The following is a 17,006-nucleotide window of genomic DNA, read 5'->3' as shown; positions in this document are numbered from 1 at the left end:
TGTAAAATTTGAGTCTTTACAACGTGACTTTACTTTGTATTAAATGTGATTATGAGGCTGGGCGCGGTGGCTCAGGCGTGTAATCCCAGCCTGTAATTACTTGGGAGGCTGAGGCAGGAGAAATGCTTGAACCCAGAAAGCAGAAGTTGCAGTGAGCTGAGTTTGTGCCACTGCACTCCAGCCTGGTAACAGAGTGAGACTCCAACTCAAAAACAAAAAGTGATTATGACTGCTAGATTGCTAGTTATGACTGAGAAGTATGTTATGGGAAGGAATAGCTGCAAGGTTTTTCCTTTAACATGACCAAGTAATTCTAAAATGTATTTGGAAGACAAAATGGTACAAGTTTCTTCCCCTATAAAATGAGGGAATTTAGATGCTATGTCAAGATCTATCCAGGGTAACAGAAACCACATCAAATAGTTAAAACAGCAAGAATTTAATGCAAAGATTTTGACACATAACTGTTGGAGGATCTAAGGGGTCAAACAGAACAGTGAAGTAATCCAGAGTTTAGAGATAGCTAGAAGTGACTACCAACCCTCGGTTGGTGAGGTAAAGGAAGGAGGCACTGTTATTGGAGCCCAAAGGCCTGGGTTCCCAAAGGAAGCTGAAACTAAGAGAGCTGGATCCCCTTCTGTTAGGATGTGTCCACAGAACCTAGTCTAAGAAATCATGACTTGGCCGGGCGCAGTGCCTCACACCTGTAATCCCAGCACTTTGGGAGGCCGAGGCGGGCGGATCACGAGGTCAAGAGATTGAGACCATCCTGGCCAACATAGTGAAATCCCGTCTCTACTAAAAATACAAAAATTAGCTGGGCGTGGTGGCAGGTGCCTGTAGTCCCAGCTACTCAAGAGGTTAAGGCAGGAGAATCTCTTGAACTCAGGAGGTGGAGGTTGCAGTGAGCCGAGATCGTACCACTGCACTACGGCCTGGCAACAGAGCGAGACTCCATCTCAAAAAAAAGAAATCATGACTTAAAAATGAAACTAGAATCAGAAAATGGGCAAAATACTTGAACAGGTATTCTCTAAAGAAGATATATAGATGGCCAATAAGCATGTGAAAAGATGCTCATCATCATTAGTCATTAGGGAAATGAAAATAAAAACCACAATGTGACATCATCACTGCACACTTACTAGGATAACTATAGTCCAAAAAATGGAAAATTACAAATGTTGACAAAGATGTGGAGAAACTGGAACCATGGTTAATTGCTGGTGGGAACGTAAAACTGTACAGTTGCTGCAGAATACAGTTTGTCAATTTTCAAAAAAATTAAATATAGAATTACCACATGTCTCAGCAATTATACTCAAAAAAAAAGAAAAAGGAAAACTGGTACTCACAAATAAATACTTGTACACCGATGTTCATAGAAGCATTATTCCTAATAGCCCCAAATTGGAAATAACCAAGTGCCTATCATTAGATGAATGATAAACAAAATGTAGTATGTGTATATATATATATATATATATATATATATATATACACACACAATGGAATAATAAAGCTATAAAAAGAAATGAAGTTTTTTTTGAGACAGGGACTTGCTCTGTCACCCAGGCCAGAATGCAGCAGACTGATCAAGCTTACTGCAGCTTTGACCTCCTGGATTTAAGGGATTCTCCCACTTCAGCCTCCTAAGTAGGTGGGACTACAGGCACTTGCCACCCAGCCTGGCTAATTTTTTTATTTTTATTTTTTGTAAAGACGAAATCTCACTATGTTGCCCAGACTGGTCTTGAACTCCTGGTCTCAAGGGATCCTTCCACTTCGGCCTCCCAAAGTGCTGGGATTACAGGCGTGAGTCACTGAGCTCAACCAGAAATGAAGTTCTGATAACATGCCACAATATGGATGAACTTTGAAAACAGTATGCTAATTAACATAAGCCAGGCATAAAATAACAATTATTATATGATTCCACTTATTCAAGTTACCTAGAATAGACAAATTCATAGATATAGAAATAATGGTGGTTACCAGAGGCTGGGGAGAGCAGGGGATAAGGAATGCTAAATGGGTATAGAGTTTCTATTTGGGATGATGAAATAGTGGTCATGGTTACATAATACTATGAAAGTGCTTACTGCCATGGAATTGAACACTTAAAATGTTTAAAATCGCCGGGCGCAGTGGTTCACGCCTGTAATCCTAGTACTTTGGGAGGCCGAGACAGGTAGATCACCTGAGGTCAGGAGTTCAAGACAAGCCTGGCCAACATGGTGAAACCCTGTCTCTAATAAAAATATAAAAAATTAGCTGGGCATGGTGGCAGGCACCTGTAATCCCAGCTACTCAGAAGGGTGAGGCAGGAGAATTGCTTGAACCTAGGAGGCAGAGGTTGCAGTGAGCCAAGATCACGCCATGGCACTCTAGCCTGGGCAACAAGAGTGAAACTCCATCTAAAAAAAAAAAGTTTAAAATGGTAAGTTCTTGTTATGTATGTCTTAACACAATTTAAGTAATATTAAAAACTGGATTCTCAATGAATAAAATCTTTCAATTATGAAATTGCTGGGATTACAGGCGTTATCCCTATAAAACAGAAATTGTCTTTAAAATTCTTCAACAACTTTTTAAAGGATCATTAAGATAAAAAAATTAAAAAGGCCAGGCGCAGTGGCTCACGCCTGTAATCCCAAACTTTGGGGGGGCCAAGGTGGGCGGATCACCTGAGGTCAGGAGTTTGAGACCAGCCTGACTAACATGGAGAAACCCCATCTCTACTAAAAATACAAAATCAGCCGGGCGTGGTGGCGCATGCCTGTAATCCCAGTCACTCGGGAGGCTGAGGCAGGAGAATAGCTTGAACTTGGGAGGCAGAAGTTGCAGTGAGCTGAGATCATGCCATTGTACTCTAGCCCGGGCAACAAGAGGAAAACCCCGTCTCAAATAAAAAAAAAAAGAAAAGAAAATTAAGAAGAAAGCTGAGCACGTATCTCTGCAGATCAAGAAACATTGTCACATGATATTATCAGCCAATATAGCCATACTTGCGAGTAGTGTCATTTCTCATTATTCCCAAAAGGATTGCATTCATATCGACTCTTACTAATGAAATTGCTACCTTTCACCGGGTGTGGTGGCTCACGCCTATAATCCCAGCACTTTGGGAGGCCAAGGTGGATGGATCACTTGAGGTCAGGAGTTTGAGAGCCATTTATTCCACTACTAATTTATTCCACTCTTTTTTTTTTCTTTTGTCACCCAGGCTGGAGTGCAGTGGTGCTATCACAGCTCAATGCAGCCTTAACCTCTGGCTCAAGCTATCCTCCCATCTCAGCCTCCCGAGTAGCTGAGACCCCAGGCACACGCCACCATGCTTGGCTAGTTTTTTTTTTTTTTGCAGAGACGATGTCTCACTATGTTGTCCAGGCTGGTCTTGAACTGTTGGGCTCAAGTGATTGTCCTGCCTTGGCCTCAAAGTGCTGACATTACAGGCATGAGCCACTGCCCATTCCATTCTTTTTTTTTTTTTTTTTTTTTTTTTTTTGAGACAGGGTCTTGCTCTGCCTTGTAGGCTAGAGTGCAGTGGCACAATCTTGCTCACTGTAACCTCCACCTCCCAGGTTCAAGCGATTCTCCTGCCTCGGCCTCCCGAATAGCTGGGAATACTGGCTTGTGCCACCACGCCTGGCTAATTTTTGTATTCTTAGTAGAGACGGAGTTTCGCCATGTTGGCCAGGCTGGTCTTGAACGCTTGGCCTCAAGTGATTCACCCACTTCAGCCTCCCAAAGTGCTGGGATTACAGGCCTGAGTCACAGCGGCCAGCCCCAGTCTATTCCATTCTTTACAGGATGCAGTCAATACTTAAAATCATATTAAAAAAATTTCAAAGATATTGAGTTGGAAAGAACAGAGTTAGAAAGACAAGACTAACACTTTGAGGCTAGGTCTAAATATATCTCAATATGAAAAACTTTGGGTCAGGTGCAGTGGCTCACACCTGTAATCCTAGCACTCTGGGAGGCCGAGGCGGGCAGATTGCCTGAGCTCAGGAGTTTGAGACCAGCCTGTGCAACTCGGCGAAGCCCCGTCTCTACTAAAATACAAAAAATTAGCCGGGCATGGCAGTGTGCGCCTGTAGTCCCAGCAACTTGGGAGGCTGAGGCAGGAGAATTGCTTGAACCTGGGAGGCAGAGGTTGCGGTGAACCGAGATTGCACCACTGCACTCCAGCCTGGGCGACAGAGCCACACTCCGTCTCCAAGAAAAAGAAAAAACTTTGAAGAATTATTAATGATTAAAAGCAATATTAAGGCCTGGCATGGTGGCTCATGCCTGTCATCCCAGCACTTTGGGAGGCCAAGGCGGGTGGATTACTTGAGGTCAGGAAGTTGAGACCAGCCTGGCGAAACCCTGGCTCTACAAAAATACCAAAATTAGCTGGTTATGAGGGTGGCACGTGCCTGTAATCCCAGCTACTCGGGAAGCTGAGGCAGGAGAATCACTTGAACCCAGGAGGTGGAGGTTGCAGTGAGCTGAGATCGTGCCACTGCACTCCAGCCTGGGTGACAGAGGGAGACTCTGTCTAAAAAAAAAGCAATATTAAAAATAACCTCATAAGTTCTATTTAGGCAACATGGCAAATCAGATATGCAGAGAAACCCTCAGGACGAATACCTGAACATGTGAGATAAGAGGCAAATGTGTTCTAGAATGCATGGTTTAACTAGCAGGAACGTAAGGGATATCCTTGATGGACTAAAACAATAGGCAGACATGAATCCTGAGAGGTATTATGGGGCTGACCCAGAGCACTTTGTGAACATCTGCATATCCTTGGTGGCCTAAAGTCAGGGGAGCAGGAGATAAAGCTTGGACACAAATAAGGAGACCTCCACATAAAGACAGGACCTTCAAAAGGCAACACCTTCTCTGGATGAACCAGGAAAAAACTTGCCCTAGACAGATATGGTGGGGCTACTTCCTATCCGTAGGCTTGGTTCTAGCAGAAGGGAAAATAAGACAAAATGTCACCGCCTAAGAATTGCTAACCACATACTCTTTTACTTGGTGTGATAGACTGTATTTTCCAAAAGTAGTGAAAGCAATATTTCTAGTCCCACATGCACTTCTAGAATGTCTACATTCCCCATTAGGAGGTGGAATCTAATTCTCTCCTTGAACCTGGATGTGGCTTATGATATTGCATGATTTTCAAGGATAGGTCCTGAAAGGAAATATGGTTATCCCTAGCACAGGTCTTTCTTAGGACACTTGCCCAAGAACTCAGCCACCAGGCTGTGAGGAAGCCCAAGTCACATGGATATACCGTATGTGGATGTTCTGGTTGACATCTGTAGCAAAGTCCCCAGCTGACAGCCAGATACATAAGTGAACGAGTATTCAGGTGATTCCAGTCCCTAGTCTTTGGGTTCTCCAAATGAGGTACTAAACGTTGTGAGGCAGAGACAAGTATACTTTGTCTGAAACCATGAGAAAAAAGGTTTTTCTTGTTTTGTTTGTTTTTGAGACAGGGTCTCAGTCTACAAGGCATGATCATCATAGCTCACTGTAGTCACAAACTCCTGGGCTCAAGTATTCCTCTACCTCAGCCTCCCAAGTAGCTGAGACTACATGCAGGTGCCACCAAGATCGGCCTTTTTTTTTTTTTCCTGGTCTGGCTATGTTGCCCAGGCTGAACTCTTGAGTTAAGTGATCCTCCTGCCTCGGCCTCAGAAAGTGCCAGGATTATAGGTGTGTGCCAGCACACAGGCTGGAAAGATTTAATTATGGTTTTAAGCCACACGGTTTTGAGACAATTTGTTACACAGCATTCCACAATGAATGCTCTTGGGTTAGATCCCTGAATTTATATGACCTCTGTGGCCTGAAAAATCTCAATCTAAAATTTTAGAGTGATCACAGGTAGGTAGTGCCCTTAGCTACCTGGCTGAAGCTAAAGCAAATCACCAAAATATTACCACAAATACGGTTCTAAGAAACATGTGCAAAAAAAAAAAAAAAAAAAAAAAAAAAAGGCCAGGCACGGTGGCTGATGCCTGTAATCCCAGCACTTTGAGAGGCTGAGGCAGGTGGATCACCAGGTCAGGAGATCAAGATCATCCTGGCCAACACAGTGAAATCCCGTCTCTACTAAAAAAAAAAAAAAAAAAAAAAAAAAAAAAAAAAAAAAAAAAAAAAAAAAAATTAGCCGGGCATGGTGGCGGGTGCCTGTAGTCCCAGCTACTCGGGAGGCTGAGGTAGGAGAATGGCGTGAATCCGGGAGGCAGAACTTGCAGGGAGCCGAGATCGCGCCACTACACTCCAGCCTGGGGGACAGAGCAAGACTCCGTCTCAAAAAAAAATAAGAAAGAAAAAAAAGAAACGTGCTTACATTAAAAAAAAAAAATCACAAAATACACATGGAACCAAGTCACCCAGAATGAATTACTAGAACAAAGAACAGAATCAGATATACAGACTGCAGAAACTGGAATTATTAGAGGCAGATATAAATGTTTAATATAGTTAAAGAAATTAAAGAAGATACTGAAGTATGAGAAAGTAACAGACTATATTTGCAAAAGGAATGTCTACACATAAGAACAGATTAATGGACACAATGACATAATCATCTCAATATACATATTTAAGACATTAATTATAAAACTATTAACAGACAGTAAAAAAGGCCAACATATAATAAATGGAAGCATACCATAATATCAGAGACACAAAGGCTTTATATTGGAAATGTCAGTTCTCCTTTTATTAATCAGTAGAGTCAATGAAATTCCAATAAAAATGCCAGCAAGCACTGTGCACTGTGGTTCATGCCTGTAATCCCAGCACTTTGTGAGGCCGAGGCGGGTGGATCACAAGCTCAGGAGATCGAGACCATCCTGGCTAACACAGTGAAACCCCATCTCTGCTAAAAATACAAAAAAGTTAGCCGGGCATGGTGGCACATGCCGGTAGTCCCAGCTACTTGGGAGGTTGAGGCAGGAGAATCGCTTGAACCCGGGAGGTGGAGGTTGCAGCGAGCTGAGATCGCGCCACTGCACTCCAGCCTGGATGTCAGAGCGAGACTCTGTCTCAAGGGGGAAAAAAAAATGTCAGCAAGATTTTTCCTTGAACATCACCAAGCTAATTCTAAAATGTATTTGGGGGCTGGGCATGGTGGCTCATCTTGTAATCCCAGCACTTTAGGAGGCCTAGGAGGGTGGATCACCTGAGGTCAAGAGTTGGAGACCAGCCTGGCCAACATGGCAAAACCCTGTCTCTACTAAAAATACAAAAATTAGCTGGGCGTGGTGATTCATGCCTGTAGTCCCAGCTACTTGGGAGGCTGAAGCAGGGGGATCACTTGAATCCAGGAGACAGAGGTTGCAGTGAGCGTAGATCGTCTGTGCAACAGAGTGAGGCTCTGTCTCCCCACATAAAAAAGGTATTTGTAAAAAAGGGTCAACAACAGCAAACATACCCTGAAGAACAGTCAGAAGGCTATTCATATCAGATAATAGAGCTTCCATAATATAGTGTAGCTTTTTTTTTTTTTTTCCCTGAGACAGAGTCTTGCTCTGTCACCCAGGCTGGAGTGCAGTGGCACAATCCTGGCTCACTGCAACCTCCGCCTCCAGGTTCAAGTGATTCTCCTGCCTCAGTCTTCCGAGTAGCTGGGACTACAGGTGCACGTCACCATGCCCAGCTAATTTTTGTATTTTTAGTAGAGACAGGGTTTCACCCTGTTGGCCAGGATGGTCTCACTCTCTTGAACTAGTGATCCACCCATCTCTGTCTCCCAAAGTGCTGGGACTACAGGAGTGAGCCAACACGGCTGGCCTAGTGTAGCTTTTATAAGCTGCAGTAATTAAGATAGGGTTGTTGAAATGACTATAGTGTATAGACCAGAATTACATACAAATCTAATATATGAGAGCTGGCAGTGCAGTCTAGAGAAGAAGCCTGGGCTGAATTGGTTTTCCTGACTCCAATATTTCCTTCCAAACCATTCTCCACATTGCCACCAGAATCAGCTTTTTTTTTTTTTTTTTTTTTTCTCCTTTTTTAAATAGATGGGATCTCACTATGTTGACCAGGTTGGTCTTGAACTCCTGGCCTCAAGTGATCCTCCCACTTTGGCCTCCCAAAGGGTTGGGATTACAGGCATGAGCCACCATACCTGGTCCAAGACGGAGCTTTTATTTTTGAGACAAGAGTCTAGCTCTGTCGCTCAGGCTGAAGTGCAGTGGAGCAATCTTGGCTCACCGCAACCTCTGCCTCCCGGGTTCAAGCAATTCTCCTGCCTCAGCCTCCCGAGTAGCTGGGATTACAGGCATCCACCACCATGCCCGGCTAATTTTTGTATTTTTAGTAGAGATGGGGTTTCACCATGTTTGCCAGGCTGGTCTCGAACTCCTGACCTCATGATCCACCCACCTCAGCCTCCCAAAGTTCTGGGGTTACAGGCATGAGGCACTGTGCCTGGCCAAGAATGAGCTTTCTAAAACACAAAACTGATTATGTTACTTCTCTACCATATATATTCAATGACATCCTACTACATAAGAGATGCATCTATTAGTAGGTATTTTAGTGGTCACATAAATTGGAGGAATACTGGATTAAACCAAGTAAAAGTTTTTTGCAGCAATGCTTCTCGAAGATGTTGATATTCTCATACAGACTGTAAACGTCTACATAAAGGATAGCACATCTGGCTATTCTCCAAACTTGACCAAGGCATTCTTTTTATTTTATTTATTTATTCTGAGTTGGAGTCTTGCTCTGATGCCCAAGCTGGAGTGCAGTGGTACGATCTCTGCTCACTGCAACCTCTGCCTACTGGGTTCAAGCGATTCTCCTGTCTCAGCCCCCCAAGTAGCTGGGATTACAGGCGTGTGCCACCACACCTGGCTAATTTTTGTATTTTTAGTAGAAATGGGGTTTCTCCATGTTGGCCAGGCTGGTCTGGAACTCCTGACCTCACGTGATGCACCTGCCTCGGCCTCCCAAAGTGCTGGGATTACTGGTATGAGCTACTGTGCCTGGCCTCTTTTTTTAAAATAGCAGCTTGATGAACTAATGTTCCTTGGAACATACACTGGGAATCAATTTAGGTATTTCATCAACTGACAAGGCATACAAGGCAATGTGAGAGGCAGATTGGGTGTAATGGTTTTAGAACAGAGAAAAACCACGGGATCCTGGCTTCTTCACACTGTAGCTGGTCACTTCGGTTGTTAGTTAAACTTCATGATTCAGTTCCCATACTTGTATAATGGAGAAAACAATGGTACCTACCTCATAGAGTTGCTGACAGGATGAAATGAGCCACCAATAACAAAGCAATTATTAGTTTTTCCCTGCTTCTCCCCTTCTCTTAAACTGAAGATCTTGGTAGAATGAATTATTCATGCGAATCCAAGAGTTACTGATGCCTTTACTACTGCTTGCTTCCTATATATATCTACTCCTATTTTTAAAGTCCAGCTCAAAAGAAAACCAATTTGGAGATTTCCTTAATCTAAAACCCTGAAAAGAGATTTAATGCTTTTTTCCATTTTGTGTCCATAGTACTTTCTCCATCAAAACATCATAGCTTTCATTATATTACAAATCAATAGCTTCCTGTTTTTCATATTAGTATGTTAAGTCAGCAGAATAGATAATGTTTAATCCCTACATGTTTGAATAACTTGTGAATTTAAAAAGTGATTTTAAAAATTAGGCCTGGAGCAGTGGCTCACGCTGTAATCATTATTTCCTCTGAATCCAACTTACCATTTTTTCTTGTATGTTATTCAGTTTGGTTTATTTTATAAAGACAGGGTCTTCCTCTGTCACCTGATATAAGAGCTGGCAGTGCAGTCTGGAGGGGAAAGGCTCTAGACAGAACAAGATCCTGTTTTATAAAATAAACAAACAGGCCATGTTCGGTGGCTCATGCATGTAATCCCAGCACTTTGGGAGGCCGGGGCAGGCGGATCGCCTGAGGTCAGGAGTTCGAGACCAGTTTGGCCATCATGGTAAAACCGTGTCTCTACTGAAAATACAAAAATTAGCCTGACGTGGCCAGGCGTGGTGGCTCACACCTGTAATCCCAGCACTTTGGGAGGCTGAGGTGGGCGAGTCACTTGAGGTCAGGAGTTCGAGACCAGCCTGAACAACATGGTGAAACCCCGTCTCTACAAAAAATACAAAATTGGCTGGGCGTGGTGGTGCATGCCTGTAATCCCAGCTACTCGAGAGGTTCAAGTGAGGCAGGAGAATCACTTGAACCCAGGAAGCAGATGTTGCAGTGAGCCAAGATCGAACTACTGTACTCCAGCCTGAGAGACAGGGTGAGACTCCGTCTCAAAATAAAATAAAATAAAATAAAAAACAAAACACGAATAAAGAATAAATAACATACAAGAAAAAACAAAATGGATTCAGAGGAAATAATGAAAGACAATAAAAACATTGAGTGCCAAGTGCGTGCTCTCTATACATATATATGTACATATATCTCTATGTATATATATATTTTGAGACGGAATCTCCCTCTGTTGCCAGGCTGGAGTGCAGTGGCGCGATCTCGGCTCACTGCAACCTCCGCCTCCCGGGTTCAAGTGATTCTCCTGCTTCAGCCTTCCGAGTAGCTGGGACTATAGGCGCAGACCACCACAGCCAGCTAATTTTTGTATTTTTAGGAGGGACGGGGTTTCAACACGTTGGCCAGGATGGTCTCGATCTCTTGACCTCGTGATCTGCCCGACTTGGCCTATCAAAGTGCTTGGATTACAGGCATGAGCCACCATGCCCAGCCTATATTTTTTATTTGAACAAATTTTCAATTGTGGTCCCAAATTTTTATGAACTTATTGAAAATAAGGGTAAGTTTATTAAAGAGCAGTACCTATAATGTTTTGCAAATAAAATCTAGGCTTCTCTTGAAGATCTTGTAACAAACTAGCTTATCATTTGACTCCTACAGTTGTAATATAAAATACAAATACAACTAAAAGCTAGCCGGCTGGGTGCGGTGGCTTACACCTGTGGGCAGATCACTTGTCAGGAGTTCGAGACCAGCCTGGCCATCATGGTGAAACCTTGGCTCCACTAAAAATACAAAAATTAGCCCAGCATGTGGTGCACACTGTAGTCCTAGCTACTCGAGAGGCTGAGGTAGGAGAATTGCCATCCTGGCTAACACAGTGAAACCCCGTCTCTACTAAAAAAAACAAAAAAACAAAAAAATTAGCTGGGTGTAGTGGTGGACACCTGTAGTCCCAGAAAGAAAGGTGTGAACCTAGGAGGCAGAACTTGCAGTGAGCCGAGATTGCGCCACTGCACTCCAGCCTGGGCAATAGAGCGAGACTCTGTCTCACACACACGCACAAGAAAGAAATTTATAAAAAAATCAGTCAATGCTACAGGAAGTAATATATTAAGACAGATACTCTCATTAGTGTCAGTAAGAATGCAAATGGGTAGGCCAGGCATGGTGGCTCACACTTGTAATCCCAAGCACTTTGGGAGGCCAAGGTGGGTGGATCACTAGAGGTCAGGAGTTTGAGACCAGCCTGGCTGACATGGTGAAACCCCATCTCTACTGAAAGTACAAACATTAGCCAGGTGTGGTGGCATGCGCCTGTAAACCCAGCTACTCGGCAGGCTGAAGCAGGAGAATCACTTGAACCCGGGAGGTGGAGGTTGCAATGAGCCGAGATCGTGCCACTGCACTCCGGCCTGGGAGACAGAGTGAGACTCCATCTCAAAACAAAAAGAGTAAATTGGCATATAGTTTTTGGGAATGTGTTTTGCATGCAAAGCCTCAAAACAGCCAATTTTAGAAATTAATACTAATGAAATAATATAAAATACATACAGATGTTTTCTGCTCTTTGCAATAAACTAGGAAAAAACCTCTGAAGGTACAGACAATAAAGGATGATTAAGATTTATCCCAATGAAGCCATTTAACAAGCTATACATTTAGATCTAATTAATATGGGTAGATGTTTTAAGTTTCATGAGGACACTGCTCTTATCTAGCTTTTCACTTTTGTATCCCTAGGGCATAGAATAAGGCCTAGCACATAAATGTTTAATAAGTATTTGGTAAGTAAATGAAAAAGTAATGTTAAGTAAAAATGATATAAAATTTTATAAAATGTGATTTCTGTGAAGAAGCTGTATAGAAAAAGAATTGGAAAGACACACAACCAAATGGGAAAAGAGGTCATGGGCAATTTTACAAAACAGCTTTATTGAGGTATAATTTGACATACCATGAAATTCACCCATTGTATGTGTACAATTCAATTACTTCATTTATACAACTGTTCAATAATCACCATATTCCAGCTTGATGGTCAATATTTGCTTTGTCATTTGATCTTTTCTCTATGGTAAACAAAAATCTATTATTTGAAAGGTTCCTTCACTGAAAGCTGGGTGCAGTTGAACTCTAAAATTACCTACAAAATTACTTTCTATGTAATCATCTATGTCTAATTCTTCAGTTTGACACATGCATGTTACTAGCACAAGTTGCATTTAAAGGCAGCAGGAAGGTCTTTCACTATTATTAAAAATTAACTTTAAGGATGGAGCAGGCACGATACAGTATAGATTGTTTCGTGAACTATATAGTAAGGTCAATATTCTTGCTCCTTCTACAAATAAAAAAAAAATGTTCCGCAGAATAACAAGTACAGGTGGAGTTCCCATTGGAAATGCAGGTATTGAATGCAACCAACCGCAACTGTTTCTCTGCTCCTCAATCCTGCTAGCGTACTACGCGAGCTGCCGACGTCCCCCAACCCACCAGGTAAGCCAGCCGCTCCTGTCCCCAGCCTGTGAGGGGGTCAGAGGTAAGACCCTCGGTGTATTCACTTAGCTCCCTACGGAAAACTCTTCGAGAAGAAGGCGACTGAGATCGGTTAGCACTTAAATCCCTTTCACAGCCCCGGCTCCCATCGCCCCTCCTATGGCCTCCTACCTGCAGAGAAGCAGAGCAGGTACACCCAGTGCCTTAGGCGGGCCAAGCCTAGCACTGTGGGAGCAAAAAACATGGCTTCATCGTCAGGGTGCGCTATGGCCAGGAGGGTCCGGCTTTCGGCTCCCAGCCGTTCTCCCTGCTCCCGACTCTTCACTCGTTCTGAGGAGTCCCAAACCCAGAGGAAGCCCCATGCCACGACCGCCGCCGCCACACACAGGAGCCACATTGCTTCCATTACGGGTAAGTAGCATTGAGCCTGCGCAGTAGGAAAGGCTAACTGACCCCGACTCCGGCTGGAAAACGGCACCCGGGGATGTTGGGTTCCGCGGTTAAGTCCCTCCCCACCGACATGCTCCGGAAGCTTGAGGTTTTACCATTAAGGGTTCTCCTGTGTTTTAACACAGAAGTCGCCATGCCGTCCAGTTTCCTAACCTAGTCCTACCACACTGTACAATCGCTTTAAAAGGACGCGTCTTATATATAAGCTACCACTTCTTGTCTTGTAGGAAGAGTGCCTTCCTCTTCTTCAACTCATTTTCGAACTCATTTCTTAAAACTCGGGCCCTTCTCGTAATTATAGGGTTAGATAGCCCGTTATCCGGATGACAGTTTTCCGAAACAGCCAGTTACACCAACTTTGTTTTTCCTTCTCACTTTTGGATGGCTTTTCTTTTCTTTTTTTGAGAGGCTCTGTCGGCCAGGCTGTAGTGCAGTGGAGCGATCTCGGCTCACTGCAACCTCTGTCTCCCGGGTTTAAGCGACTGTTCTGCCTCAGCCTCCCGAGTAGTTGGGACTATAGGCGCGCGCCACCACGCCCGACTAATTTTTGTATTTTTAGTAGAGACAGTGGTTCACCATATTAACTAGGCTGGTCTCGAACACCATATTAACTAGGCTGATCCGCTCGCCTAGGCCTCCCAAAGTGCTGGGATTACAGGCGTGAGCCACCGCTCCCGGCTCCTTCTTTTTTTTTGAGTCAGGGTCTGGCTCTGGTCGCCCAGGCTGGAGTGCAGTGGCGCGATCTAGGCTCGCTGCAACCTCAGCCTCCCGCGTTCAAGCAATTCTCCCACTTCGGCCTCCCCAGTAGCTGGGATTACAGGCACGCGCCACCACGCCCGGTTAATTTTTGTATTTTTAGTAGTGACGGAGTTTCTCCATGTTGGTCAGGCTGGTCTCGAACTCCTGACCTTAAGTGATGGGCCGGCCTCGGCCTCCCAAAGTGCTGGGATTTACAAGCGTGACCCAATGCGTCCTGTCGGGCCTGGCTTTTCTAAAGGAAAGTATGCGTGCGGTTACGAGGAACCGTCATTTCCCCGGCAGGGTAAGGCTGAGAGTGCACTTAACAGTCGCGAGGGCCACAGGCTCCTATTGCAAGTAACTTAAGGTTAAGGAGCAACATCGTGGACAAATCGGCCTCGCCCAGCATTTCAGTGAGGGCTTGATGCGAATTCCAGCCAGAGCCCTAGAAAGTATCTTGGGCAGGTCGAAATGCACCCCTCCGGCTCCCAGCCACGAGGGGGACCTGGCTTCCCTCTCCGCGGCTCCGGACAGAGGAGGCCGCCACCGCCCCGCCGCCGAGGGGTTGCAGGGTCCCTTGCACGGCCTGGCGTTTTTCCTTTTCCCACGCCTGGGGAAGGCCTCGGGCGCGCAGAACAGACTGGCTCGCGGGGGGCGCACAAGCCCAGGGCGCGATGGCAGCCGCGCTGGATCCGGCTACGCGCTGCCCGGCCCCGTCTCCGTCCGAGAGGACCGCCGCTGCCAGGCCTAGAGGAGACGTGAGGAGACCGGGCGCGGCGCGACCCAGGAAGCTCCGCCGAGGTAGGAGAGGCGCCCGGCCAGCGGAGGGAGTCGGTCTCCCAACTCTCCGGAAGGAGGAGGAGCCGGCGCCGGAGCCGCCTTAGCCGCGGCTCCCCGGGCTGGGGGGAGGGAGAGGGGTTGAGTCAAGATGGCGGCCAAGGTGGCGAAGCAGCAGCAGCGGCGGCGGCGGCGGCGGCTGGAGTGAGCGCCCGGCTCGCCGCGCCAAGCGAGGTCCCGGTGTAGGGCCGCGCGCCGGGACCGCGCCCCACTGCTCAGGCCGGGGCGCACGTCGGCTCCCACGCTCAGCCAGCTCCCGGTGAGTAGGCCCTGGCGCCTGCAACCCCGGCCTCCGGGCTCCTGTTAGTCCGGGGGCTTCCGAGGTCTCCCGGGGCAGCAGCCGCTGGGACGGTTTCTCCGCCAGGCGGGGGGTGTCGCAGGCCTGGGCAGGTCGGGACCCGTCCTGGCCGCCTGGCCTCTTCTCCTCGGTAGCCCAGGGGAGAGCCGGGCGCGGCGCGGAGCTCGGGCTCGGCTAGCGGAGGCTTATGGAGTTTGAAGGAAGAATGGGCTGTGGCCGGGCCGGGGCTGGTCCCGAGGTGTCCTGTGCGGAGGGGCGTGCAGAGCCTACAGGGCCCGCGAGGGAGAGCGGGCAGCCGGGGCCCCGGGTGGGGCCGGCGCAGGTGGCGGGCCTGGGCTCACTGAGGCGGAGTTGGTGGCCGACTTGGGAGTGTAGAAGGGGGCTAGGGAGGGTGACAGCCATGGACAAGTGCGAGCAGAGTAAATTAGTTCACCTTTCTAACAGACCGCTTCAGGGTGTAATGGCGAAGGCTGGGTACTGGTGGAGATGGCAAAGATCCGAACCCTATACCTCTGCCGTTTATTGTTGGTGTTTTCTTGAGCGAAGTCCGTGAGTGCACCTCTTTTTGGGGAGAGAGGAATTTGAGAAACTGTAGTTGTGAAATCAGCCTTTATGGAGAGGAGACTGAATTCTTCAAATTCACTGGATCAGGAATAGTCACGTATTAGAGGAATGGATGGGAATAAGTGATATGGACGAAAACTATTTGCTCAGAAAGTGTCAGTTTTCTTTATGTGATGTTGCATGCTGCAGTGCCTCTTCAACAGAGTTAACCTTGGAGAGTAGTGGTATAGGTAATTCTAATCTTTGGGATTAGTATGTAAACCTGCATCAGATTTGCTTCTCTAATTATATCCTAATTATATTGAAATTTACATTCCATGTGTGCACCCTGCTGAGGCAGTGATGGAAGGCTGAACATGGCAATGTGCAAGGAGCAACAGGCCTGGGATCTAAAAATGCCTACAAAGATTCATTCATTCGTTCAACATATCTTGATCAATAGCTGCTGATGCTGGGTTACATGTGATTGTCCTGTGGATAACTGAAGAGTTGATGGCATTGTTTAATTTTTAATAGCTTTTTGAAATGTTTTGATGTACCTTTTCATGAAGATATTTATTGGATGAACCAACTTGTACTTGCCCGGGCTCAGGAGCAGACCAATTTTAGAATGTTATTTAGACAAGGGTAACAATTACAGAAGAAGTAACCGCAAGTTACTGGAGAGAGAAATCTTGTATCTTTTTTTCTTCTTCTGTTAACATCCGGTGGAAATTTATTTATTTATTTTAGTATTTATAGTACCCAGTTGCTTGGCCTTGCTTTAAGCACACCTGTTAATGGAAGTCAAGATTAATTGTATATATGGATATAGCTATGTATAAAATGCTCACAGTAGGAACTGATTACTTACAATACTAAAATACTCTTTCCTTTTACAAAAGGCTTGCCATATGTTGAACTACTCCCCCGGAGAAAATATAATACAAAGTATCTTGATTCTTGCTGTAACTATGTGACATTTTGGAACTTGATCAACCTTTCTGTGCTTCAGTTTCCTCATCTTTCATATTAGGTAAACATCTACTCTCCTAGGGTTGGCTATTGTGAGCCTAAAGGGAGTTAATAGTTATCAAATTGTTTTAAACAAATTGAAGGGGTTATATTTCTGTGAGGTGGTAACAGCTCCCTCTGGACTCCTGTAATGCTTTTTCTGCACATCTCTTGTGGCATTTACACTTTCAATCTTGTAGGTATTTATGTACCTATTTTATCTCTTGAGAGCAGGATAGGCCCTTCTCTGATTTTATCTTTTTTTTTTTTTTTTTTTTTTTTTTTTTTGAGATGGAGTCTCGCTCTGTCGCCCAGGCTGGAGTGCAGTGGCACAATCTTGGCTCATTG

General features: G+C 45.4%; 2 protein-coding genes across 14 annotated transcripts in view; one reads left to right on the top strand and one right to left on the bottom strand.

The window, feature by feature from the left end:
- PIGL (phosphatidylinositol glycan anchor biosynthesis class L) overlaps positions 1 to 17,006 on the bottom strand; it is a 679,575-nt gene that overhangs the window by 105,323 nt on the left and 557,246 nt on the right. Inside the window, exon 2 of one of the 2 annotated variants that reach the window (XM_050763475.1) lies at positions 12,950 to 13,187. In XM_050763475.1, coding sequence (XP_050619432.1) covers positions 12,950 to 13,184 — 235 coding nt within the window. In that variant the 5' untranslated portion in view covers positions 13,185 to 13,187. Of the gene's footprint in view, positions 1 to 12,949; positions 13,192 to 17,006 lie in introns of those variants that run through there. The other variant, XM_050763474.1, reaches the window with a different exon arrangement.
- Positions 14,859 to 17,006, top strand: part of NCOR1 (nuclear receptor corepressor 1) — a 188,758-nt gene continuing 186,610 nt past the window's right edge. For all 12 annotated transcript variants that reach the window (XM_050763372.1, XM_050763376.1, XM_050763371.1 and 9 more), the window contains exon 1: positions 14,859 to 15,062. The gene's annotated coding sequence lies outside the window, so the exon portion shown is untranslated. The remainder of the gene's footprint in view (positions 15,063 to 17,006) is intronic.

The sequence above is a fragment of the Macaca thibetana genome, chromosome 16 (genome assembly GCF_024542745.1).
Source record: "Macaca thibetana thibetana isolate TM-01 chromosome 16, ASM2454274v1, whole genome shotgun sequence".
Classification (NCBI taxonomy): Eukaryota; Metazoa; Chordata; class Mammalia; order Primates; family Cercopithecidae; genus Macaca; species Macaca thibetana.
The sequence above is the reverse complement of the archived record's forward strand: the minus strand, read 5'-3'. Positions and strand labels throughout refer to the sequence as shown.